Source organism: Heptranchias perlo, chromosome 31, assembly GCF_035084215.1.
Source record: "Heptranchias perlo isolate sHepPer1 chromosome 31, sHepPer1.hap1, whole genome shotgun sequence".
Classification (NCBI taxonomy): Eukaryota; Metazoa; Chordata; class Chondrichthyes; order Hexanchiformes; family Hexanchidae; genus Heptranchias; species Heptranchias perlo.
In genome coordinates this window covers 26816204-26844077 of record NC_090355.1, presented here as the reverse complement: position 1 = coordinate 26844077, position 27874 = coordinate 26816204, and the positions used below count along the sequence as shown (strand labels likewise).

Here is a 27874-nt window from a genome sequence, read left to right as displayed (position 1 = left end):
GACCGTTTCAGGCAGAGCCTCTTTGTCAGAATTTGAATGAAGGGTCTGAGCCCAAAATGTTTTTTTCTCTCTTTTGAGACACAAACAGACTCACTGTGAACTTTCAGTTTCTAGCTTTGCAGCACTTGCGGTTTTGCTTTTTCGTGAGGTCTGGTTTAGCAGTTTTGAAGCAGTAGTAGAAGAAAAAAATCATCGGGCTCTTGGATTTATCGCCATGACCTCCTGTTAGTCGTGGTTTCCGTTCGTTGCAACTTTCCAAGATAATAAAACAAAAGCAAAGTACTGCCAATGCTGGAAATTTGAAATAAAAACAGAAAATGCTGGAAACACTCAGGCGGCATCTGTGGAGAGAGAAACAGAGTTAACGTTTCAGGTCGATGACCTTTCATCAGAACTGAACTTGCATTTCTGATAAAAGATGAAAGGTGATCGACCTGAAACGTTAACTCTGTTTCTCGCCACTGATGCTGCCTGAAACTGCTGAGTGTTTCCAGCATTTTCTGTTTGTATCCAAAATAATAATGTTTTCTAGGACAGGACTGCTGTTTTTAAATCTGTGATCAGCTGGGGAACCCGAGACTCACTTGGTCCCCAGTGCAGCACTGAGCCAGTATCTCCAGCACAATAAGCCGAGCAATAACTTGCTTCAGTATAGAGCCTTTAACACAGTAAAAAAAAAACAAAGTGCTTCACAGAGACAAAAAGGGAGCATGTAGTGGTGGGAGCAGGATTAGGGGGCATGACTGGTGTGGAAAGTTTTGAGGAAGTGTTTGAAGGAGGGGGAATGGCTTAGTAAAGTAGAATGGTTTGGGGAGAGCATTCCAGAGTGTGGGGCCAAGACGGCTAAAGTCTGTGCCACAGATAGTAGAGCAGAGGGAGAGGATGGGGATGCAAAGGAGGCCAGGGCCTAAACAGCAGGTACATAGGCCAGCAGCTAAATTGCACACACACACGTCTGTATGCCTCAATAGAAAAGATGCCTGCTGCAATGAAAACGGTTACTATGGTCAGGTGCAGGTAACTTGATTCTGCACAGCTAAATTCTTCCTTTGTTTTTATACGAATACAGTCGTCCAAAAGTCACAAGCAGTGAATCCCCCCTTGACTGCCACCTCTCAGAAGCCGCAGAAAGTGCCAGGTACTATTTCCTACTAGATTTCCATCAGACAACTGATCAGTTACAGAATGTACTAGAATGAGATCTATGGGTTGCCGTTATAAATGGCCACAAATATTTGGAACTAAAGTCCTGTGATTTTCAATCTCATTTGAAAAAAAAATCACTGGTAACAATAACCTGCCATACAATCAAAGTCCACAGAACCAGAGAAAGATCTTATAATTGAAGTAGAGGGTCAGCCATTCTCTGAGTCACCCAGGCTCATGTACTCGCTGATGTCGCAGAGGGTCACTCTCCCAGAGTTGTAAAGATGTAGATACTCAGTGAAATAATTTAAATGATAGATCAGAGAGCGTGCTCAATGCAGATTTTTTGGGTGGAGGAGAGGCTCATTGTTACTTTGAGTTTGCTAACTCCAGGGATACCCTTTCAAAATTCAAATGATGTTACACATTTTACATCTTTGCAACTTAAGGATAGTGACCGCTACAACACTGGATGGGCCCCTGTCCCATGGTTAAGCGAGTGGCACTTGGGTTTATATGAGTGATGATCGTGTGTGTCTGCACACAGCTAGCAAAGCCTTGGTGTGGAGATCTCTGTGTACAACAGGTATGACTGAACCTCTGGTGTTTCATCCATTATTTCCACAAGGTTAAAGTATGAAGCTGCTATAAATTGAACTTAAAATACCATTACCAGCAGAGACTCCATGACTTATACTAAGTGGATTCCTATAGTATTGAAGTCAGAAGGAGCTCCAAACATAAGCAGAATCCACAATTAACCACCAAAACTATCCGTTCATCTCGTGTCAGCATTATGGAATGAGACCATTCAGCCCATCATGTCTTCGAAAGAGCAATCCAATTAGTCCCTCTCCCTGCTGTAGAATCATACAGCACAGTTCTTTTTAAACAGATGGTAACAGGTTGGCAGTTCACAAACATTTTCAACTCTTCGTTCAAATCATAATATCGAAAGGTTTTAAATCTCAAATATCTCATTTCAATTTTACAGCTAAATTTACATTGACAGGAGGGGGTGCTTCCAGACTCATCAAAAACAAGAAATGTCAGTAACGAAACAAGTCAAGAGGAGTCAAATTCTGAAAACAAAAGATTTACAGATACTGGTACCTACTGCTAATGAGCGGCATTAAATCGACTTGTATGGTACTGTAGCCCAGAGTACAACGAGCACTTACGAGTCTGGTTTATTGTACCAGAAGTTACCAACAGAGCTAAAATTAAGCAGGAAAATGTTAGGAGTGAGATTTATGATCAAAAAGAGCGAGAGAGATTGCAAACCCATTTCAAAATAAGTAATATTTTAACCTAGATTTGGGCATGTTACATCCCATGGGAAATGTTGGTGCCCATGGGATAAATGTGATATACATAAGAATTAGGTATGAATACTGGTAAGGACCACTTTCTGAGGCAGATCATTTGTTGCAGCCGGAGTTGGCAGTGAATGTCAGCTCTTATGATTCTGGTAACTAGTAAGAATCACTTCCCATAATAATGATTATTGGTAAAAATGTCTGCAAAAGCACCAGTCATGCTAAATGCTCGACGAGGTTCTTCAACTTGGGTCTAGCTCAGCTGTCGCATCTCTTGACGGTTTACAACCTCATTTAAAGGAATGCCTGTCTCAATGCCTGAGAAAGCAATCAAGGAGCCAGCTTCTGTTAACATGACTGGAGACTTTATAATTGAAGAAAGTCACTGGGATACTTATACTTTGCATTCTCCAGTGACTTTATAAATCTTTAACAAAGATCCAGGTTACTGTAGTGATGTACTAAATGGAATAGTGTAGCGTTTGTAATCTTGAATTTAAAATGGCAGTCCTAGTGACATTAGGGAAAGAGCCAATCAATAACATTGATTTTTTAAAAAGAAATACTTAAGTAATTGTTTTCCTTAATTCAGATTGATGCCCAAAGCCTGCAGAAAGAAACAAAGTTTTGGTGGTGGTGTACAGCTACTTTCACACAGAACTAGTAACTTGTACTGATTATTCCTCCAGCTAGTGGTGGCACCTCTCTTAACTGTATTAGCAAAAGCTCAGAGCCTCAAAAGCACCAGAACCCCAAGGCTTCTGTCTCAAATCATCATCATACGTCTTCCTGCATGATCACAAGAATGGAAACACAACAAGGAAAGTACAGGAATAATGAAACTGTTCTGGTATTTTCATAAAGTGCAAGAAATACAATAGTTCAGAAAAGGTAGAACGTAATAAAGATCAGAAAAAGAGGATAGTGGTTAATGGATGTTTTAATATCAAAATTTGGAGACAACATAAAAAAAAGGGAGTGTGGCAAACTGTGAAGCAGACTGTAAGTGACTTCAGGAGCATAAAGATTGGTTAATAGATTGGGCAGATCGAGATCAGATGAAACTTATTGCAGAGGAATGTGAGGTGATACATTGTACAAGGAAAAATAAGCCGAAGGAAACGTACGATGAATGGTAAAATTTTAAAACGACACAAGCAGAGAGATTTGGGGGTTTCAAATATACGGCTCTGAAAAGTGGGAAGACAAATTGATGAAGCTATATAAAAAGAAAAGAATAAAGGATCCTAGGTTTTATAGATAGGGGCACAAAAGCAAAGAGGTAATGCTAAACCTATACAAATCATTGGTTAGGCCGCAGATAGAATACTGAGGCATGTTTTGGGCAAGCTTACTTTACGATGGATGTTAAAACCGTGGAGAAGATACAGAAGAAAGTCACTAAGGTGACACCAGAACTGAGAAGCTTTACTTTATGAAGGGAGGCTAGAGAAACAGAGTTCTTTTCAATAGAACAAAATAATTAAGAGATCCAAAAGATCAAAATCATTAGGGGTTTTGATAAGGTAACTTTCCACTGGTTGGTGAGTCGATGACTAGAGAGCACAGATTTAAGGTCAACCCCAAGAGAACAAAGGGAGAGGGCAAGAGAATTTTGTTTATGTGGAAGGTCATTAGGACATGGAATGTCCTGCCAGAAACAATGGTGGGAGCAGAACCCACGACATAGCTTTAAAAAGGAAAGTGTTGAAAAAGGAAAAAATTAAGGACTATGGGGAAAGATCAGGAGAATGGGAGTAAGGGTTACTGGAGGACACCCGGTGCCAGTGCAAGTGTAATGACCCAGCAGGGATTGACCAGAAATGGCCTGTCATACTCATTCCTGCTTTACACTAGGGACGGAAGCACTAGAAAACACCATTGATCTTTTTGCCACTCAAGGTGATCACCATAGTTTCTCTGATCAATTTTCCTGGAACAGTATTTACCAAAGTGGGCAACCTCCTACAACAGAACGTTACAGGAGCTTATTCACTCGAATTACGAGAACAATCCATTTCCTGTAGTGTTAGTTGTATATAGTGCTCAGTGTAACTCCTGTAGTAAATAGTAAAGCACATTTCCTCTAACTCTAGTTGATAATTCCTGTAAAGCTAGAAACCAGTACAAATAAGCATGTAGATTAACAGTTAGCAGTCAACACCATAATTGAATTTTCCTCAAGACATTCTGCTAATCAAACTGCCTTTTTCCTGCTTTATTATAAGGAGAAACCATTTCACGTCTTGATAAGGAAGTCAAGAAGAGTAAGTTTTTACCACTAGTTATTAATGACAAGCAGTAGTACTAGTATAGACCAATAGACCAATATAGTATTAGTATAGACCAATAGCTAGAACAGCAGTTACCAGTACAGACTGGAAGTATGGGTTATTATTGTCTCGAGCATTAGTATTAATTGACTTTAAAACTAACCTATCAGAATAAGCCTCTTCCTTCAGCACTAGTTACATTGATATAGACTACCCCTTCTCTCCATAGTTACCGGTACTTCCCCCCACCCCACCCCTTAACATTAGTTATTCTTCTATTAATACAATCTGTTATCCATAGCATTAGTAATTGAAACAAATGAGTTGCAATGTTATTAGTAGATTCTACAATCTAAACCAACCTCAGATATTGTGCTTATGTTTCCTGTTGAAGGACCTGTCTCAATTGCTGAGCGAGAAGTTAAGAAGGGTGAGTTTATAGTTCTGGTTAGTCACTAATACTGACTGAAACCCATAGCAATAGTTATTGGTTTTAAGCGAAATCCTGCTGGTATCCATGCCCATTCACTGAATGTAAAGCACTAGTAAGGACCACTTCCTGTACAGCTGGTTCCTGGTGCAGATCATTTCCTCTTCTCATAGTTTGTGTTGACTGCTACTTATTTTCTTACCAATATTCTCCCCTCTCTCCCAGTGTACAGTTCCACAGGTGCTGGCAGTACTCCTTAGCTCACCCAAGTGTCCATTCCTCATGTGTGCGCTCAGATAATAAGAACATAAGAAATAGGAGCAGGAGTAGGCCAATCGGCCCCTCGAGCCTGCTCCGCCATTCAATAAGATCATGGCTGATTTGATCCTAACCTCAAATCTAAATTCATGTCCAATTTCCTGCCCGCTCCCCGTAACCCCTAATTCCCTTTACTTCTAGGAAACTGTTGATTTCCGTTTTAAATTTATTTAATGATGTAGCTTCCACAGCTTCCTGGGGCAGCAAATTCCACAGACCTACTACCCTCTGAGTGAAGAAGTTTCTCCTCATCTCAGTAATGAATGTCATCAGGTAATTCCACCATGAAGGACATCAGAGCCGAGCCCAGTTCTGTCCTCACCTGAAATCTATATCCACACATATTCCAGCAGGAGTCACTGCACAGTGAACAGGCTTGATTATTCCATTTCCTAATGAAGAAGCCAATTGTCCAGCCCTACTACTCTTACAGCTGAGATCAGCTAACGTTATTCCATCACTTGCCCACAGGCTCAATGTTGTGCCTCCACCTCCAATTTTTTTCACTTTTTTTTCCTGCCGCTCTTTTTCAACCTCACCAAATCCTGCCAAAGAGCTGAAATCCATTTTTACCTGTTTTAAAGGCTATAAGAATGTTTGCCTTCTCAACGGTCACTTATCTTTACGTTGCCGCTTACCTTGAAATTTCAGCTAAAGCATGTGGTTCTCCCATTAGGCTAGTTCCCTGCAGAAGGCCAAAGCAGCATATGCAGCTCTGAATACTTCTGCAAATGAGCCGACCCCGCAAAATTGCAGGCAGTCAGCTTACTGCACCGTTTGTCAGCTTTGCGCCAGCAGCTCATACGCTCAAGACTAAGCTTAGCCTGTACTGCACAATTGGCCCCACATACAATTAAAATGGCAGTTCAGTGCCTCCTGACCCCTTTATACATGGTGGCAGATCATTCTGGCATCAATTAGTATTGCTAAAGTGAACCATGTAATAAAGGAAGTGCAAGACATCTGACTTGCTGTCAGTTAAGCTGGTTATAGGGGGCAGTACCAGTTACTGAAGGCAGTGGTGAAGAGAGCACTGGTTAGTAGTAATGGCAACTAACCTGATAAAATGAAATCAGTTTGCATTTGAAATATCCAATTGAAAAGCTGCATCCCCATTCACTCACCCAGAGATTATATGATTGGATTGCTTTGTTATAAATAATCAATCAGATGACAAGATAGTGACAGAAACTCTGCTAGTATAAGTTGTTATTGAGTATAATTACTAGTAGAAAGCATAACCCATTAATGTAAATTACTGGATTGAACACATTACTTTGCTATAAAGATGAGAGATAACAAGTATGAAAACAAAAGCGTCTTCACACATAGAATGAAATTAACTTACTGATGGAGTCTTCAACCTAACACATTATACCTATATGATGGTTCACTGCTTGCTTACAAGGAGGACGCACCTCAACCTTAGGACAAGGAATCAAGAAGGGTGAGTTTATAACATGAGATATTAGCACTGACCAGTGACAATAGCACTAGTAACTAGTACGGAACTGTAGTATTAATTTTTGGTGTAGAATGATCCCTAAAGCATTGAGCACTAACAGATATGTAGCTGTTAAAAGTAGAGGCATGTCCACTCAAGTTTACACCTGATAACAGATGTTCCTGTTAAGTGAATGAAATGGGGATTTACTGTTAATGGGTTCATTTCCTTTTGAAATACTTTTAAGTGAGCAGTTTTATCTACAGGATTGCAGCATTCAACAGGTTTCCTACCATGTTGTACTGCTCCTCTGGGAATAAATCTCATGACTTCCTATTACTTCCAATCACTTTGTATTCAGCTGGCAGAATGTGCACACATATCTTACACACAAAGGGTCTCCCTCTCCCTCGTGGAATGTTTTTCTTCCACACAGCATCCCACCTAATGATCTGATTCTGAACACTTTATACACTGCCACAGGGAATCTCGATTCAGGCTCACGACTGTCTGGTCATGAAGACATTGACATTACACAGAAATAAACTCACTCATAGAACCTTCAACATATCTAAACCCCTCCCCCTTTTTTCCTCCAGTAAACAAATTTACCACTTCCCATATAAACCAATCTGTCTCATTTCTTGTGTATTCAGTCAGCTTACTCGTCTGTAATTGAAAAAAAATGCCTCCTTCCCCCTTGCTCCAGTTGCTGTACAGGGAGACAGTAATTCTAGTTTGTTGAATGATCAACATTGATATGCGACATGAGAAGGTCAGGGCCTACACTATGAGTAATGAAGGAAGTGGATTCAGGGCAGGTTGTCCGCTGTCCCTGGAGATAAGCTCATTGACAAATTAATCCATTGCCTCTCAGACTCTTTCGTGGTTACAGTCCTTGCTGACAATATGAATGTCTTGTATGAGCATTGGTGTCTCTTATAATGAGCAATGATTTTCTTCAGGTAGGCTCCAGAACTAATCCTATGTTTTAAATCTTTATACATAGAGTAATATTGGACAGGCAGTGGCCATTTTCAAGATGGCCTAGTTTGATCTAATAGATAAGTTTATGCAACATTTTTAATTGAATATGTAAATTAATTTGTAAATTATTTTTAACTGGCTCTGGAATACAGGGAGGCATAATATTAAATAGTGTTGTTTTAATTGATGAAAATGAGAAAAGTCATTGTCTACAATTGTATTTTTGTCAACTAAATTAAAATTATAACTACATTCCTTATGAAGGCTAAAATTAAAACTATTTCAAGGACTAAAACAACAATGGTGTTAAGCCGACATAGTACATTTCTTGTTACTAAGCTAACCCATAATGGCTCATTTGTGAACCTGTTATACATGTCACACTCATCGTGAACTCTTGTGGCTCCCACTTTGACCAGATTGGTGTCTTCAGACAGATCCTGTACTGTCCACAAGAAGGGTCATCTGTCATAATAGAGAGCGAATGTAGAGCTACAGGGGTAATTTTGAGGTGCAATTGTAGGTACCGGAATATTGGGTGACTGGGGGACAGCCTCTGGAAAGGAGGGAGCAGATCTAATAAATCTAGTCACTAAGCTAAGTCACATGGTTATCTCTTTTCCTTTTTGAAACCTAGATAATGGGCCGCACCCCATTGTGCAAGGCAGTACCAGTGATGAAAAGGAGTAAGAGAAAAGACATAAATCAAGAAATAGTAGTTAAGTGACACCTAGCTTGGGTTTGAAAAGCCTGTAGGTTGTAGGAGGAAGAAAACTGGAGGAGGTTGGAGTTCCATTATTTGAGGTCCTGGGAAAATACAAAATATTTGAGTCACCACAAAATGGACAATCCTGCATCCATCGAGATATCTGATGATGAACATTCATCTAGAGTATTACAAACGAGAGACATTCATTTGACTCCAGGAACATAGTAAGATACAGAGCATTGACAATTGCACAATCAACCCATGGGCTTTCAAATGAGGTTAGACGATTCCATTTTCATATCTAAACTTTTTTGTTTATTCGTTCATGGGATGTGGGCGTCGCTGGCAAGGCCAGCATTTTATTGCCCATCCCTAATTGCCCTTGAGAAGGTGGTGGCGAGCCGCCTTCTTGAACCGCTGCAGTCCGTGTGGTGACGTTTCTCCCACAGTGCTGTTAGGAAGGGAGTTCCAGGATTTTGACCCAGCGACAATGAAGGAACGGCGATATATTTCCAAGTCGGGATGGTGTGTGACTTGGAGGGGAACATGCAGGTGGTGTTGTTCCCATGTGCCTGCTGCTCTTGTCCTTCTAGGTGGTAGAGGTCACAGGTTTGGGAGGTGCTGTCGAAGAAGCCTTGGCGAGTTGCTGCAGTGCATCCTGTGGATGGTACACACTGCAGCCACAGTGCGCTGGTGGTGAAGGGAGTGAATGTTTAGGGTGGTGGATGGGGTGCCAATCAAGCAGGCTGTTTTGTCCTGGATGGTGTCGAGCTTCTTGAGTGTTGTTGGAGCTGCACTCATCCAGGCAAGTGGAGAGTATTCCGTCACACTCCTGACTTGTGCCTTGTAGATGGTGGAAAGGCTTTGGGGAGTCAGGAGGTGAGTCACTCGCCGCAGAATACCCAGCCTCTGACCTGCTCTTGTAGCCACAGTATTTATATGGCTGGTCCAGTTAAGTTTCTGGTCAATGGTGACCCCCAGGATGTTGATGGTGGGGGATTCGGCGATGGTAATGCCGTTGAATGTCAAGGGGAGGTGGTTAGACGCTCTCTTGTTGGAGATGGTCATTGCCTGGCACTTGTCTGGCGCGAATGTTACTTGCCACTTATGAGCCCAAGCCTGGATGTTGTCCAGGTCTTGCTGCATGCGGGCTCGGACTGCTTCATTATTTGAGGGGTTGCGAATGGAACTGAACACTGTGCAGTCATCAGCGAACATCCCCATTTCTGACCTTATGATGGAGGGAAGGTCATTGATGAAGCAGCTGAAGATGGTTGGGCCTAGGACACTGCCCTCAGGAACTCCTGCAGCAATGTCCTGGGGGCTGAGATGATTGGCCTCCAACAACCACTACCATCTTCCTTTGTGCTAGGTATGACTCCAGCCACTGGAGAGTCTTCCTCCTGATTTCACATTGACTTCAATTTTACAAGGGCTCCTTGGTGCCACACTTGGTCAAATGCTGCGTTGATGTCAAGGGCAGTCACTCTCACCTCACCTCTGGAATTCAGCTCTCTTGTCCCTGTTTGGACCAAGGCTGTAATGAGGTCTGGAGCCGAGTGGTCCTGGCGGAACCCAAACTGAGTATCGGTGAGCAGGTTATTGGTGAGTAAGTGCCGCTTGATAGCACTGTCGACGACACCTTCCATCACATTGCTGATGATTGAGAGTGGACTGATGGGGCGGTAATTGGCCGGATTGGATTTGTCCTGCTTTTTGTGGACAGGACATACCTGGGCAATTTTCCACATTGTCGGGTAGATGCCAGTGTTGTAGCTGTAATGGAACAGCTTGGCTAGAGGCGCAGCTAGTTCTGGAGCACAAGTCTTCAGCACTACAGCTGGGATGTTGTCGGGGCCCATAGCCTTTGCTGTATCCAGTGCACTCAGCTGTTTCTTGATATCACGTGGAGTGAATCGAATTGGCCGAAGACTGGCTTCCGTGACGGTGGGGATATCGGGAGGAGGCTGAGCTGGATCATCCACTCGGCACATCTGGCTGAAGATGGTTGCAAACGCTTCAGCCTTGTCTTTTGCACTCACGTGCTGGACTCCGCCATCATTGAGGATGGGGATGTTTGCAGAGCCTCCTCCTCCCGTTAGTTGTTTAATTGTCCACCACCATTCACGACTGGATGTGACAGGACTGCAGAGCTTTGATCTGATCCGTTGGTTGTGGAATCGCTTAGCTCTGTCTATAGCATGTTGCTTCCGCTGTTTAGCATGCATGTAGTCCTGAGTTGTAGCTTCACCAGGTTGGTACCTCATTTTTAGTTACGCCTGGTGCTGCTCCTGGCATGCTCTTCTCCATTCCTTATTTGAACCAGGGTTGATCCCCTGGCTTGTTGGTAATGGTAGATTGAGGAATATGCCGGGCCATGAGGTTACAAATTGTGCTGGAATACAATTCTGCTGCTGCTGATGGCCCACAGCGCCTCATGGATGCCCAGTTTTGAGCTGCTTGATCTGTTCTGAATCAATCCCATTTAGCACGGTGGTAGTGCCACAGAACACGTTGGATGGTGTCCTCAGTGTGAAGACGGGACTTCATCTCCACGAGGACTGTGCGGTGGTCACTCCTACCAATACTGTCATGGACAGATGCATTCTGCGACAGGTAGATTGGTGAGGACGAGGTCAAGTTAGTTTTTCCCTCGTGTTGGTTCGCTCACCACCTGCCGCAGGCCCAGTCTAGCAGCTATGTCCTTCAGGACTTGGCCAGCAGTGGTGCTACCGAGCCACTCTTAAGTGATGGACATTGAAGTCCCCCACTCAGAGTACATTTTGTGCCCTTGCTACCCCCAGTGCTTCCTCCAAGTGGTGCTCAACATGGAGGAGGACTGATTCATCAGCTGAGGGAGGACGGCAGGTGGTAATCAGCAGGAGGTTTCCTTGCCCATGTTTGACCTGATGCCATGAGATTTCATGGGGTCCAGAGTCAATGTTGTGGACTCCCAGGGCCACTCCCGCCTGACTGTATATCACTGTACCGCCACCTCTGGTGGGTCTGTCCTGCCGGTGGTACAGGACATACCCAGGGATGGTGATGGAAGAGTCTGGGACGTTGGCTGAAAGGTATGATTCTGTGAGTATGGCTATGTCAGGCTGTTGCTTGACTAGTCTGTGGGACAGCTCTCCCAATTTTGGCACAAGTCCCCAGATGTTAGTAAGGAGGACCTTGCAGGGTCGACTGGGCTTGGTGTTTTGCCGTTGCCGTTGTCGTGTCCGGTGCCGGGTGGTCCGTCCGGTTTTATTCTTATTATGACTTTTCGTAGCAAGATTTTACAACTGAGTGGCTTGCTCGGCCATTTCAGAGGGCAATTAAGAATCAACCACATTGCTGTGGGTCTCAAGTCACATGTAGGCCAGACCGGGTAAGGACAGCAGGTTGCCTTCCCTAAAGGACATTAGTGAACCAGATGGGTTTTTACGACAATCCGGTAGCTTCATGGCCACCATTACTGATACTAGTATTTTAATTCCAGATTTTTATTGAATTGAATTTAATTTCACCAGCTGCCATTGCGGGATTTGAACTCATGACTCTGGATTTTAGTCCAGGCCTCTGGATTACTAGTCCAGTAACATTACCACTATGCTACCGTACCTCTTGCTGAATGTCCCTTACATCCAGGAACAACTGCATTTTGTTGTCAGCCACAAGAACAATCCCTGATTAATTGATCTGTTCTTCATGGGTGTTAGAGAATTCCATAAAAAATAAAGGGATGTAAGGGGCATTCATGTAAAGTTTAGATATGAAAATGGAATTACCTAACGTCATTTGAAAATCAGTGGGTTGATTATGTAATTGTCAATGCTCTGTATTTTACTATGTAAGATTCTCCAGCTTCCTGTATATACAAAATAACAATTCTGAGATCAAAACAATTTTAAGGCTGATTTAAAAGTAGTCAAGCTAGGCTGTACTTGTAAAATGGAATAGACTAAAGAATAATTTACATTGGTTGACTAAGGGGAAAAAGGGCTTCCTTATGAAGCACACTTAATAGGAGAAAAGAAAAATTAACCAGTTTACTCTAGACAATAGTTTGGGCCAACAGTAACGATGACAAAATCAGGCTGCTCTCACTTCATGGCCCTCTATCTCAGTACTAATCTTATTCAGTCAGACATTAAGGATGATGTATAATATATGTGTGTTGTGTTACACCACCACCTCATGTTTTAATCATCTCTCTATTCCTACTTCAATGCATAAGCAACTTCTTCACACGCAATAGCGTCTGAGAGTGCTATATAGTGCACATTATTTTGCCCAACTATTATATTAGGCTTTAATCATCTTTCTGTTTTTCATGTTACACATTAGTATTACAGTGTGGCCTCAGCTGGTTTGTGGAAGAGGTTTAGATATGCCAAGCCAAAGGTTAGTTTGTGAACCAGTTAACTTTTAAATAGAAGGTGCTGCTGCTTTAGTCCACAGCCTGTGCTCCTCAAGCTTCAGGGCAGGTAGGAAAATAAAGTGTCAGTACTTGGATTCGGGGCCTCTGTGTGTTTAACTAAGAAATAGATTCAGCAACAACTTCAAAAAGAGAATCAAATATTGGTATGATGGTATTACTTTAGGCTGTAGTGTCTCTAAAATTGATCAGATTGTTATGGGAGGTATATAAAGAGCCCAGTACTGGAGAGATTCAAACTAAAAACAACAGTTATTAGTTTTCATATTAAAGTGGGTTTTTCTCACATGAAGCTGTCCTTGGAACTCCTTGACTGATTCAGGAGAGGGTGCAGTCCTGCCATACGTAGTGACAAATGGATCAACAAACAGCCACCACCAACCTTGAGCACTTAGAAAAACAGACTCATCCAAATGGCCTACATGTACCACTGAAACTGGGCCTCTCATTTCTGGAGACATCACTGTCTCACATCATATTCAGAAATGAGACCATAAACTTGGCACAGTACAGACTGCGTTACAAAAAAAACAAAAGGTGAATGTAAAATAAAATCAAGGCAGTAATGGCTTTTGTCGACAATCTAAATATTGTTTCAGGGTAGGCCTGTAATTAGCTTACAAAGCAAATTCCCTGTCCTCTTGATTTTGAATATTGAATGAATTATTTCAGCATCTAATAAACCTTAACTAAACGATGCATATCCAGTGCTCCCAGTCATTAAGTGCACACAAGTTGACATTGGGCAAGGTGGGGGGATTGGGCTCAGTTATGTTACCCTGTATAGTGAACAGCCTGCTGACCATTACTGTCCAGGTTCACACATGAAGTGAGTCAATTTGATTTTGAGCAATAGTGTAAAACGGGTCATTGAAGTAAATGGAAGTGAAAATCAGGAGAGATTTATAACGGGCGGCTGATCCGATATCGCCCGTTTTACACGATGGGCCAAAGTCAAAATTATCCCTGAAGAATGGCCACATAGATAAGGCACCAGAGAGCTGCCAGTACGGCCTGCAGGAAGGCTGAAAGGGAGAGAAAATAGGAGCCAAAAACACAGAGAAAAAGTCAGGTTTCTATTTATACTAATAGGACCATTTAGGGCAGCTTAAAGCACTCCTGACATTTACTGCAGCTTAAATCTAGCAGATCATGAATAATGAGGTATTAAATTGATAATTTGTTGACTAGTTTATCAAAATATAACATTTGTAAAGGTGAAGATAAAGGATACCTATTCTGCTTCCTAAGGTTATTTTCTGCAAGTAGACTGTGCAGCTACGCATTTAAAGGAGAATGACGCTCATTAATACATTTAACAGATCAAGCCTTCATAGAAACAAATGTGACCATCCAGGCTTTTTAAAAAGCTGTATCTTAAATATTAAATGGAGTGTTGCCTATAGGGTGAATAAAGACATCAGCTTCCGTCAAACATTTATGAAGCCGAAACAGATTTATGATCTTCTCATACATTTGGGTATGAATGATTTTTGTGCACAGACACATTCTACAGTAAACTACTCAGCCAGCTTGGTTTTGTTAATTAGATTTTTTTTAAAAACAAACACTATAAATTGGAAACAAAAACAGAAAACGCTGGAAGTAGATTTAATCACACTGGCACCTTTAAAGATAAAACACGTCAGGAGCAGACTGTTCCTCGAACCTGGTTTTGTTGTACCTTTCCCTTCAGTTCTGATGAAGGGTCTCATCCCGGACATAAACCTGTTGGGTTGTTTTGAAATACTGACTGACCTCTTGTTTGTATTTCGGATTTTCTTTTTAAATCCCTTACGAGTGGACGGATTTGATCTACTTTGCTGCGCGCTTATCTGCGGATTGTACTTAACAGGAGCCACACGAAGTGATCTGGAGTAAATAGATTCATTTATTTACATATATATATATATTAAAAATTCTCTGCTTTATACTTCCAGTAAGACAGATGAGCACAGTTTCAAGGCTTTTTGGCATTTCAACTGGCTGAGCTCCACAAGCAGCAGCCAGCGAGACATTAAACGCAGCTGTTTAGATGACCAATTATAGATCATCATTTGAAAAGTTGAGGTTGGACATACAACCTGTGGCATAACTCTTGCAGTGCTGAACGGTTTCAGCTTTCCAAAACACAGGCCCCTTCCTACAAAAATAAAAATCTATATATTTCTAACAATTTTTTTTACAAAGTAGAAATACGCAGAGAAATAAGTGACATGTCTCAATTCATAATCAACCAGAATGTTGGAATCTGGTTGTATTTTGGATCTAGATTCTCAAATGCCAACCCTCAAAGCCAGGGATCTTAAAAAGTGCATTTTTTTTTGCAAAGGAACTTCCGATTTTAAAATTCATGTCTTATTTTCTGATACTCTCACATAGAATCACGCAGCTCAGAAGGAAGCCATTCAGCCCATTGTGCCGGCTCTTTGAAAGAGCTGACCACTCAGACCTACTCCCCTGCTCTTTCCCTATATGCCTGCAATTTTTTCCTTTTCGAGTATGTATCCAATTCCCTTTTGAAAGTTACTATTGAATCCCTATCACGCAATGCAATCCAGATTATAACAACTCGCTGCATTAAGCGGGGATGAGGAGAACAATTTTTTTGTCCTTTTAAATCCACGTTCCTGCTTTCAGCTCTGAGGATGTGCCTCCAATGTGGAAATGCTGTTCTCCCAGTTCAAGGAAACCGGTGAAGGAGGAATGCTTAAATTGAAGGGATTTGGGTTGGAGGCTGAGTTTTCCTTTTTCGGCTATGAATTGTGTGGGAGGTTGCAGAAAGGATTGAAAATCACAGTTACTGTCCAGAATAAGCACACAGTAAAAGTTCACGCTACATGTTATATGTGTGCAGGGTGAAACTACACAAAAAAATGACTTGACATATACGTCAAACAGATTTAAATAGACGCAAATAAGGGGGAGGAATGTAGAGACATTAATGACTTTGAAAGTCGATATGCAGCGAAACATGCTGCACATTTATCAGGTGTACACTTGTGTGGAGCTCATTTCTAGGAAGAAGGAGATAGCAGAGTTCGGAAAGTTTTTTGAACACTAACCTGGTTTCTGATGTGTGCAGATATTCCAAAAACAAAACCAGGGTATGGAGCGGCCTCCAGTGGAGGACAATTCAAGAAACCAAAAGGTATTACACCAAGATAGATGGTGCAGCCATTTAGTAAACTGTTCATATTTGGGGTAAGGGTAAATCACTTAAGAGATCAGGAATTCATGTAAAGTCGAGTCATTTAATAGAAAATAACGTTTTTATGGAAGAAAGGGATAATTTAGCATAACATCAAATCTAAGCAGTTTGCTCATCCTCAATAGATAAGTACCCTGTATTTATTTCATAGAATCATAAGGACAAGAGAAGGCCATTGAGCCCATTGTGCTTGTGCCTGTACTAGCTTCACATCAGAGCTGTCGGAGGTCATTTTCTTTGCTGCCTCGGCGGTAACCTGCCGGAGCCGATCATCCGATTGTCGTCAATCGGGCGGGTCTACAACAGACAAGCCATCCACTCCGTCAGGTTATTGCCCAGGTGACGGATACATCCCTCTCTAACAGCACTAAGTTCTGCTCGCCCATCATCCCACCCTCCCATCCTTGCCAACTTCCACTAACTCCCCAACCCCCACTGCACTGTATTCAAAATCTTCACAAGTCCATTCATGACCTTGACCACCAATATCCCAGCTCACACCGCTGGTCTAATGATGGTCTTCTGTGCATCCCCCCTCCCCCATTGCACCATCTGATCTGAGCCAATCCAGTCTTCAAACGACATCTGCATTCACACACACAATAGGAATTGCTAGATAGTGTTCAGGAGCATGGACTGGGTCTGTTTTGCCTCCCTAACTTTGAGGCAGAGGCCAATTGTAATACCCCTATTGCTACCTGGACTGAGGTCCGCTAACTCAATCCAGATCAGTGCCCCATTATGCAGCACATTTACCCATTGATATAAAGGCCTTGTAATACCGCTGAAGGCTCCATGAACTAAGATGTACCATTCAACCGAGTTCAAACATAGTCTTCCCATTATTGCCACTAATTTCAATTCACACTCCAATCTCGTGATGATTCATTGGTGTTGCTGAATGTTTCTTTTATATCAGTTTATTCACATCACTGATTATCCTGAAACCTTATATGTGGTGATATCAATAGAAGGAATTTTTAACTTTTTCAAGCACCAGAAAAAGTGTCAAAGCCACTTCGGTCACAGCCAAGGTCAAAGCCAGGAGGAGACCAGAGGAGCTTTAAAGGTAGGAAAGTAACTGGAATAGATGATACAGGCCTAGTCTATGTGTATTAGAGCAGTATTTGAGATCACGTTATTTAAATGTTTCAGAATTATTCTGTGTTTAGATTTTGTTTATTTTCTATCCTCTCTTCTCCTCCGCTTCTCCCCTGTCCCACACACCTCAGAATGTTAATGCAGCCAGGGAAATAGGGTGGTCCAGTTCCTGGGTTCTGCACTGACCAATATCCAGTTCTATTCCATAATTAAGGCTATGGGTGTATCTCAGCATGTCAGGAGAAGTGCATCATCCCATGCTCAGTTTAGACCATCATTCGTAAACCAGGAGCTTCTCATTTCCAGTCTGAAAGTATAAGCAATGCAGACTCCTTGTGGAGTGGATTCTTCAGACTTGACCATTAATGAGTTGCACTGCAAAGTGAGCATCGGTTTCTTCTTTTCCAGCATTCCCCCAATAGTGAATATCCGGAGCTACGATTAATAAGCATCTGAATTAGTCCCAATTGGGCAGATTAAAATGACAGTGGTTCAACAAACATTGACTTAAAGCAGTCAAATTGGAAGCAAAACCTGACTTCAGTTTTTCAGCATGAACTGTTCAGTTTCTTACTTACCTAATCAATACCAAACTCACTTTAACCAATGGTTTTGTGCCAGTTATAATGAAGAAATGAACCCACCTCTGAATCAGAACTCTATTTTAGGAACTAGCCTATCCATCACAGTGCACAAGTGCATTGTGGCTGACGATACATCAGTTGAACATGGCACTTATTGTGAGCCCGGTATCTGCCATGATTTGGAGTATTACAAAACAATTTCTCGGTTTTGCATCCCGAAGAACTTAGCTCTGGGAGGTTCCATTGGGACTTTTATAATTTCATCCCGTTATTTCCAGTATTTTTATTTTTTTTTAAAAATAAGAATGGTTTGAGGCTTAGCTGTGTACAATTCAATCTAACAGGGAACCTCACCTCAGGCTACATAGTGTCCTTTGTTATTGAACAGACTATAGAGCCATAAGGAACTGTGCAATAGTTCTTTGTAACAATATTATCCAAACAGTAGAGATGAGACTATGGTGCTTGAAGTATTCCGTATTGTCACATTAGACTTTGGCAAGCTAACCGCGATCAATGAAAAAAGCATCTGCCAATTGAAGATATTAAACCAGATTGCTACACAGACTACATTAGACCCCCAGGAACTTTTGATCATCAGAACCTCTTCATTTATTCTGTTTGATATAAAATATACCAGTAAAATGCAGGTGACGGTTTAGAAAGGAGGGTGAGTTGGAAATTCTGGTTGTGGATTTTTTTGTATGGAGTGAGATACTCAGTAATGAGTGATTGAAAATAAGTACTTCGCCCCCTACCATCTCCATGCTTCCATCCTACACCTGGCTCTGGAGTCAGAAGTCTTCAAGTTTATTTTCTTCAAAGATGATATAAAAGGGAATTGTTGGCAGCAATGTGATTGAATGATGCAGTGATCACTTTTAATTGAGTCAGGCCTGGTTCGATGGATACTGAAGAACCATCCTTTACTACTGATCAGAGGTATTTATTTCATTGTCTTCTTCCCATCTCCTTCCTCCTCCCAACTCAACAAAGGCAAAGCCTATCTAGCTCATCCTTCCATAGAAACTGGCCATTCAGCCCATCGTGTCCGCGTTGGCTGGAATTGTATAAAACACTGGTTAGGCCACAGCTTAAGTACTGCGTACAGTTCTGGTCACCACATTACAGGAAGGATGTAATTGCACTAGAGAGGGTACAAATGAGATTTACGAGGATGTTGCCAGGGTTGTAGAGTTTTAGCTATGTGGAAAGACTGGATAGGCTGGGGTTGTTCTCTTTGAAACAGAGGAGGCTGAGGAGTGATTTAATTGAGGTGTACAAAATTATGAGGGGCCTAGATAGAATGGATAGGAAGGACCTATTTCCCTTAGTGAAGAGGTCAATAATCAGGGGGCATAGATTTAAAGTAATTGGTAGAAGGATTAGAGGGTAGCTGAAGAAAAGATTTTTCACCCAGAGGGTGATAGGGGTCTGGAACTCTCTGCCTGAAAGGGTGGTAGAGGCAGAAACCCTCAACTCATTTAAAAAGTACCTGGATGTGCACTTGAAGTGCCGTGACCTTCAAGGCTACGGACCAAGTGCTGGAAAGTGGGATTAAGCTGGTTGGCTCATTTTCGGCCGGCGCGGACACAATGGGCCGAATGGCCTCCTTCTGTGCCGTAAATTTTCTATGATTCTATGAAACCCACAGTGTCCCCATCACAACTTGCAATTGCCATTTGAATGATTTCGAGTTTTGTCTACCAGAAGACCATTCCAGGTATTCATCACGGTGTGAAGGAAGCTTTTACAGCCTCATTGTGGTGTTTACTGTGTAGGAGTTTAATCTCATCATTTACTGATTCCAAAAGGGATTGAAGTAGCACACTGTGGAAAAATTTATACTTTATTATTATGTTTTTCTTTTTATTCCTTCAAATTCGTGAATAATTTCTCTTATCATCTTTCTGTTCCTTCTGTTTCAATCTCCAGTCTTTTCACCAAATATTTTCACAAATTCATGAAATTTATTTTGTCATATGTAAAAGATAAGGCAGCAAGCAAATTTGCTAATTGAAAAATTAATAGTGTTCTGAATTTATATATTCAGTTTGAGTATTTTTGTAACAAAATAAGTTTTGTCACTTTAGTTTTTGAAATTGTTTCCTCCCCTTCAAGAACTTTAATTTAGAATTTTGCTTTGATGTGTTAGGCCAGTAGCTCCAAGGTTTGTCGCTCTGAATTTTCCCCATCTTCCTCCCCCCTCACTCCAGACTGTGAATGCTTCGGTCACTCCAATCGCTGCAGTTACATCGACTATCTCAAGATTGTGACCTGCGTCAGCTGCAAACACAACACCAGGGGGCAGCACTGCCAGCACTGCCGACTGGGCTACTACCGCAATGCCTCAGCAGAACTGGACGATGACAACGTCTGCATTGGTCAGTATGAGCAGTCTTAACTCCACGCAGGTTGTACAGATTTAGTTTAACGTTCACTCTGACAAAGCCAGCTCTCATCCCATGTTACCAACCATATAACCCTTACAAAGGATCTCTATTCTGTTTTGAATTTTGAACAAGATTTCAAGTAGATTTGCCCAGTGACTTCACTCCAGAAGGTACCACAGCAAGTTGTTTGTGGAGAGAACTGTTGAATCCCTGGCCTCAGTTTTGACATTTTTTTGAATTTGGTGTAATAATTGACGTCAGCATCTATGGAGAAAACAGGTGAGTTAAAGGTTTCAGGTGTGGGCCCTTAATCAGAACTGGAAATATTACAGATGAACAGCATTTAAACAGGAACTGAGCAAAGAGAAGGGGGAGGGAAAAGAACACACGACTTCTGTCGAAGGGCCCACAGCTGAAATGTTAATTAAAACTCTGATGTCTGTATCCTAACTTGCACCAAGTCCCTCTTATCCATCATCCACGTGCTTGCTGACCTACACTGGCAACGCATCGATTTTAAAATTCTCATCCTTGTGTTCAAATCCCTCCATGCCTCGCCCCTCCCCTATCTCTGTAACCTCCTCCAGCCCTACAAAATCTCTGCTCTCCTCCAATTCTGGCCTCTTGTGCATCCCCGATTTCCTTCGCTCCACCATTGGCGGCCGTGTCTTCAGCCGTCTGGACCCTGAGCTCTGGAATTCCCTCCGTAAACCTCTGTGCCTCTCTCTCCTCCTTTAAGTTGCTCCTTAAAACCTGCCTCTTTGACCAAGCTTTTGGTCACTTATCCTAATATCTCTTTGTGTGGCTCAGAATCAAATTTTGTCTCATAATGCTCCTGTGAAACGCCTAGGGACATTTTACTATGTTAAAGGCACCATATAAATGCAAGTTATTGTTCTCTGCACAACACTGTGCTTCTACCATTTTCTGTTTAGTTTCAGATTTCCAGCTTTTAGAATATTTGACATGCTGTTTCTTGTGCTTCAGTTCTCATCATGGTGATGAAAAATGGTAATATGGAGGGGGAGGAGGAACAAAGGAATCAATCAGTAAATATTAAGCACTTGCTGCTCTGACTGGACACAGATGGGATGGAAGGCGGTGCTGCCCCAAAGCTCTGGCACTGCCTCAGAGAGGGTCTCGTTGAACCGCTGTGACATTTTGATTTTTTTTTTAAAAACCCATTTCCCCTCTTGCAGCATGTCCACAATCATACATCCTCCTCCATAACCTCCTTGGTCTGTGGACTTCTTGGGATGACCATCAGTGCAACTCCAAAGATCAGGAGATGCGACATGTGTGGCAACATTAGGGCTTCCTCCTGCTCAAAGCAGGACAATCTGTGGACAAATTGGCAGGGGTAAAATTCAACTTCGGCAGCAGTGCAGATTTTACACCCACCCGATTTCTTTTCATTTAGGCCAATGAAATAGAAAATCAGGCAGGTGTGAAACGGGCGGCCGATTTGCTATCGACCACTTTGCTCTGCCGCCAAAGTCGAATTTCAACCCCCCTCCCTCCATGTGAACAAATTTACCCAATTCATTGAGTGGCAGACAGTCCTTCTGTTTGAGTGGCTGCCTCTCCAACTACCGCATCAGTGACAGCACCATCCCACTGAGACATTTAATTTCTCACTCTCTTCCCCATTGTAACCCAAGTTAGTTATCAAATTAGGGTGAATTACAATTCATTTGTGGAGAGGTTATGCTTTCCAATTAAGGATCCATACTTGGCAATTTCAGATCATATCTATTAGTGAGATTGGAGGAGAATAAAAAAAAACACACAGCGAGGCAGGATGAAAACCTATTGAAATTGACCGAGTTGTGAGCCATACAGAAATTAGTGTAATTGAAAATATGCGCTATTTAGACTACACTTTTCACCCAGTTGTAATAGGACAATTGTGCACTTCCATTGTAAATGGTTCCTTCCCCTCCCTTTCAAAACCAGAGTCATCACTCCCCTTCTTAAAAAATCCAGCCTCTGCCTTTCTGTTCTTGTAAACTGTTACCCCATCTCCAAACTCCCTTTCCTTTCTAAAGCTCCTGAACTAGTTGCCACCTCCCAAACTCATGCCCACCTCCCCCACAACTCCACTTGAATCCCCCAATCGGGTTTCCCACAGCACCTGAACAGCCCCGACCAACGTCATGAATGACTTTATGACTTATCCATCCTCATCCTCTCTGCAACCTTGGACACATTCGATCACACCCTCCTCCGTTGTCCAGGACAGTGGGACTTCCCTCACTTGATTCCACTCATAACTATCCGACCACAGCCAAACCATCTCTACCAATGGTTTCTCTTCCCACTCCCACATGGCCACCTTGGGAATCCCCCAAGGATCCAGGCCTCTAATGCATCTACATGCTGCCCCTTGGCAACATCATCCATAGCCGTGGGTCAGCTTCCACATGTACGCTGACGCCACCCAGCTCTACCGCTCCACCACCTCTGGACTTGCCCACCGTCTCTGTGCTATCAGACTGCTTGTCTGACATCCAGTGCTGGATAAGCCAGAATTTCCTCCAGCTAAACACTGGGAAGACTGAAACCATCTTTTTCAGACCCTACCACAAATTCTGTGCCTTCGCAAATGACCCCATCCCCTTCCCTGGCCACTGTTGCAGACTGAACCAGAACATCCATATTCATGTATGACCCTGAGCTAAGGTTCTGACCCCATGTCTTCTCCATCACAAAGACCTCCACTTCCATAACATTGCTTCCTCCACTCCTACCTCAACTCATCAGCTACTGAAACCCTCATCCATGACTTTGTGAATTTGTGAACACCACACTCAACTATACCAATGCTCACCTGGCCAGCCCCCCCATTCTTCACCCTCTGTAAACTTCAGCTAATCCAAAACTCACACAAAGTCCTGCTCACAACACACCTGTCCTTGCTGACCTACATTGGCTCCCGATACCCCAAAACCTCAAATTTTAAAATTTTACTCCTTGTGTTTAAATTCTTCCATGACCTTGCCCCTCCCTATTTCTGTAACCTCCTCCAGTGCGACAAACCCATGTTTTTCTCTTCCTGTAAAACTCAGCTATTTGGCCAAGCTTTTGGTCAACCCTTTCTGGGCTCAGTGCCATTTTTCTCTATGCCTGTTAAGAGTCTTGGAATGTTTTTTCCACATTAAAGGCATTATATAAAATTGCAGGTTGTTTTTATTCCCTTCACAGGAAGGTTGCTGCTAACAAGTCCCATGACCCAGCCACCCCTTTTTACAGAAAGAGTTTGATAACTGGCTCAACTCAAATTGAATGAGATGCTGAACAGATCTGCTTATGTGAAGGCTGAACAAACAGCATCAAACATAGAGTTTCTTTACATTCCAGCAAACTAGAACAAACTAGCTCAACACACAGTGCTGACCAAAACCAGAAACTTCCTGACTTCTATTTCTCAGGAGCATATCCAATCCAAGCAGCTATTAACTGAGGCACCAGAGAAAAGTTCAAGACTGTTCAAACTGACCCAAAGTGGGACACAGTGTAAGATTATACTCGACCACTTTCTCACACAGCAGACTCCCCTCCCTCTTCCCCCCTCCCTTTAAATACTGTTGTGGTGGTCAGATATTGAAAGTGAATGAGATGTTGAATGACCTGCTTGGATGAAAGTGAAATGGAGCCATTGATTTGCTTCTGGAGACACTTGAATCCATCATTACAGTTCTACACATTTTTTTTGTGGTTGGCGGGGGGACCTTCTAAAAAAAATATGCCCTTAAACAGGCCAACCGCACAGCATAATATTCCTCAAGATCCTTGCAGAGACAAGCTCAGTATGCACTTATTAGGGACTCACTGGGCTCTTTAGTATTTTAATTATGGATACTGCAGAATCTAGACTGGTGCTGTTTGTTTAATCCCCACAAACTTCATTTTTACACTTGATTCAACCCACGTCACTAACCTTCAGCAAATGAACCTAGTCGCCAAACTCTTTCACTATTCCTCCCCATGATGTGCAGAGTAAGTCTCAACAGGTGCTTTAGTTTGGCAAGAAAAGCCCTTCCTACCCTTAGTAAGATTTTCCTCCCATAGGTGCTCCACCTAGTGCTCCAGTTGAGAAAACAGATTACACTTTCGCAGGAGATCGGAGTGATAGGCAGAATAATGATCCTCAGCCAGCTGATTGGAAGTAAGCAATACACCATTTGGCTACTCTTTCATGAGGTTCTTTATTGAAGTGTGTATTGATAATTCTCAGTAGTTAACGCCAAGTGCTGGGGTAGTGCGTTCATTTGACTTCAGCTGAAAGGTTGTGAGTTTGAATAGGGCAGATGAATGCGTGGCTGGAGAGATGGTGCAGGAGGGAGGGCTTTAGATTCCTGGGGCATTGGGACCAGTTCTGGGGGAAGTGGGACCTGCACTGGGCAGACGGGTTGCACCTCAACAGAGCTGGGACCAATGTCCTTGCTAATTCTGTAGGGGAGGGTTTAAACTAATTTGGCAGGTGGTTGGGCACCAGGATGTAGCATTGGAAAGAAGAAACAAGGTGCACAAAGGATTAGGAGAGACAGATAGCACTAGAGTAAGAAATAGTACGGTATTAGGTAGGATCAGCTAAGAGAGAATACAAGAAGGTCTAAGAAAGGTTTACAGTGCATATATGTAAATGCACGAAGTGTAGTAAACAAGGTTGGTGAGCTGCAGGCACAATTAGCTACATGGGAATGTGATGTTGTGGCAATAACAGAGACATGACTTAAAAAAGGGCAGGAGTGGGTAATAAATATTCCTGGTTACAAGGTGTTCTGAAAAGATAGGGAAGGAAAGAAAGTGGGGGGGGGTGGCAGTATTGATTCAGGAGAATATTGCAGTGCTGGAGAGAGAGGATGTCCTGGAGGAGTCAAGGACAGAATCTATTTGGTTAGAGTTAAGAAACAATAGAGGTGCCGTTACACTACGCGGTGTATTCTATGGGCCACCAACTAGAGGAGCAAATTTGCAGGGAAATTACAGCGAGGTGCAAGAAGCATACAGTAGTGATAATGGGGGTTTCAACTATCCTAATATAGACTGGGATAGTAATAGTGTAAAGGGCATAGAGGGGGGGGAATTTTTGAAGTGTGTTCAGGAGAACTTTCTTGACCAGTACATTTCCGGCCCAATGAGGAAGGAGGCATTGCTGGGTCTAGTTCTGGGGAATGAAGTGGGCCAAGTAGAGCAAGTGTCAGTGGGGGAACATTTCGGGAACAGCGATCATAGTGTCATAAGGTCTATGGAAAAGGACAAGGACCACTCTAAATTAAAAATACTCTAAAGTAAAAATACTCAATTGGAGGAGGGCCAATTTCAATGGGGTGAGAGTGGATCTGGCCATGGTAAATTGGAATCAAAGATTGGCAGGCAAAACTGTAATTGAACAATGGGCAGCCTTTAAAGAGGAGATGGTTCAGGTACAGTCTAGATACATTCCCATGAGGGAGAAAGGCAGGGCAACTAAAACCAGAGCTCCCTGGATAACAAAAGAGATAAGAGAGTAAGATGAAGCAGAAAAAAGGGGTGTATAACAGATGTCAGGTTGATAATACAAGTGAGAACCAGGCTGAATATGGAAAGTTCAGAGGGGAGGTGAAAAAGGAAATAAGAGGGGCAGAGTATGAGAATAGACTGGCGGCCAACATAATAGGGAATCCAAAAGTCTTCTACAGGCATGTAAACAGCTGGTAAGGGGACAGGTGGGACCAAATAGGGACCAAAAAGGGGATCTATGCATGGAGGCAGAAGGGATGGCTGAGGTACTAAATGAATACTTTCCATCTGTCTTTACCAAGGAAGAAGATGCTGCCAAAGTCACAGTAAATGAAGAGGTAGTTGAGATACTGGATGGGCTAAAAATTGATAAAAAGGAGGTACTATAAAGGCTAGCTATACTTAAAGTAGATAAGTCATCCGTTCGGATGGGATGCATCCTAGGTTGCTGAGGGAAGTAAGAGTGGAAATTGCAGAGGGACTGGCCATAATCTTCCAATGATCCTTAGAGACAGAGGTGGTGCCAGAGGACTGGAGAATTGCAAATGTTATACCCTTAATGATAAACCTGACAACTATAGGCCAGTCAGTTTAACCTCGGTAGTGGGGAAACTTTTAGAAACGGATTTGTTAAAGGCAAATCATGTTTAACCAACTTGATTGAGTTTTTTGATGAGGTAACAGAGAGGGTCAATGAGGGCAATGCGACTGATGTGCTGTATATGGACTTCCAAAAGGTGTTTGATAAAGTGCCGCACAATAGACTTGTCATCAAAGTTGAAGCCCATGGAATAAAAGCGGCAGTGACAGCATGGAAATGAAATTGGCTAAGTAACAGGAAACAGAGTAGTGGTGAACGGTTGTTTTTCGGACTGGAGGGAGGTATACAATGGTGTTCCCCAGGGGATGGTACTAGGACAATTGCTTTTTTGGTGTGTATATATATAAATAAATGTCTTGGACTTGGGTGTACAGGGCACAATTTCAAAATTTGCACGACACAAAATTTGGAAGGGTAGTGAACAGTGAGGAGGATAGTGATAGACTTCAAGAGGACATAGACAGGCTGATGGAATCTGCGGACATGTGGCAGATGAAATTCAACACAGAAAAGTGTGAAGTGATACATTTCGGTAGGAAAAACGAGGAGAGGCAATATAAACTAGAGGACACAATTCTAAAAGGGGTGCAGGAACAGAGAGATCTGGCGGCATATGTGCATAAATCGTTGAAAGTGGCAGGAAAGGTTGAGAAAACGGTTAAGAAAGCATACGGGATCCTGGGCTTTATAAATAGAGGCATTGAGTACAAAAGCAAGGAGGTTATGATGAACCTTTATAAAATACTGGTTCAGCCACAGCTGTAGTATTGTGTCCAGTTCTGGGCACCACACTTTAGGAAGGATGTGAAGACCTTACAGAGGATGCAGAAGAGATTTACTAGAATGATTCCAGGGATGAGGGACTTCAATTATGCGGATAGACTGGAGAAGCTTGGGTTGCTCTCCTTTGGGTAGAGAAGGTTGAGAGGAGATTTGATAGAGGTATTCAAAATCATGAAGGGTCTAGACAGAGTAGATAGAGAGAAACTGTTCCCATTGGCGTAAGGGTCAAGATTGGCAAAAGAACCAAAGGCGACATGAGAAAACATTTTTTACACAGCGAGGCTATGATCTGGAATGCACTGCCTGAGGGGGTGGTGGAGGCAGATTCAATCGTGGCTTTCAAAAGGGAATTGGATAAGTACTTGAAGAGAAAAAATTTGCAGGGCTACAAGGATAGGATGGGGGAGTGAGACTAGCTGGATCGCTTTTGCATAGAGCTGGCACGGACTCGATGGGTTGAATGTCCTCCTTCCCTGCTGTAACCTTTCTATGATTCTATGAATTCCAAGGCTCACTGTCACTCAGACTTGCTGGTCTCAGTTGAATGCAGATTTGGCTTTTTCTGTAGGGCTGCTGGGTTATCTGACATTGCGGAAAGATGGAGATGGATCAGAACCTGACATTTTTGATTCTTCTACTGTCAGCTG

At 42.5% G+C, this 27874-nt stretch overlaps 1 protein-coding gene across 3 annotated transcripts in view; it reads left to right on the top strand.

The window, feature by feature from the left end:
* The window catches only part of LOC137300613 (netrin-G2-like), an 86287-nt gene that overhangs the window by 55701 nt on the left and 2712 nt on the right, over nucleotides 1-27874 (top strand). Inside the window, exons 6-10 of one of the 3 annotated variants that reach the window (XM_067969787.1) lie at nucleotides 1070-1138; nucleotides 5133-5168; nucleotides 16135-16200; nucleotides 17255-17329; nucleotides 20162-20329. In XM_067969787.1, coding sequence (XP_067825888.1) covers nucleotides 1070-1138; nucleotides 5133-5168; nucleotides 16135-16200; nucleotides 17255-17329; nucleotides 20162-20329 — 414 coding nt within the window. The remainder of the gene's footprint in view (nucleotides 1-1069; nucleotides 1139-5132; nucleotides 5169-16134; nucleotides 16201-17254; nucleotides 17330-20161; nucleotides 20330-27874) is intronic. The other 2 variants (XM_067969788.1, XM_067969789.1) reach the window with 2 other exon arrangements.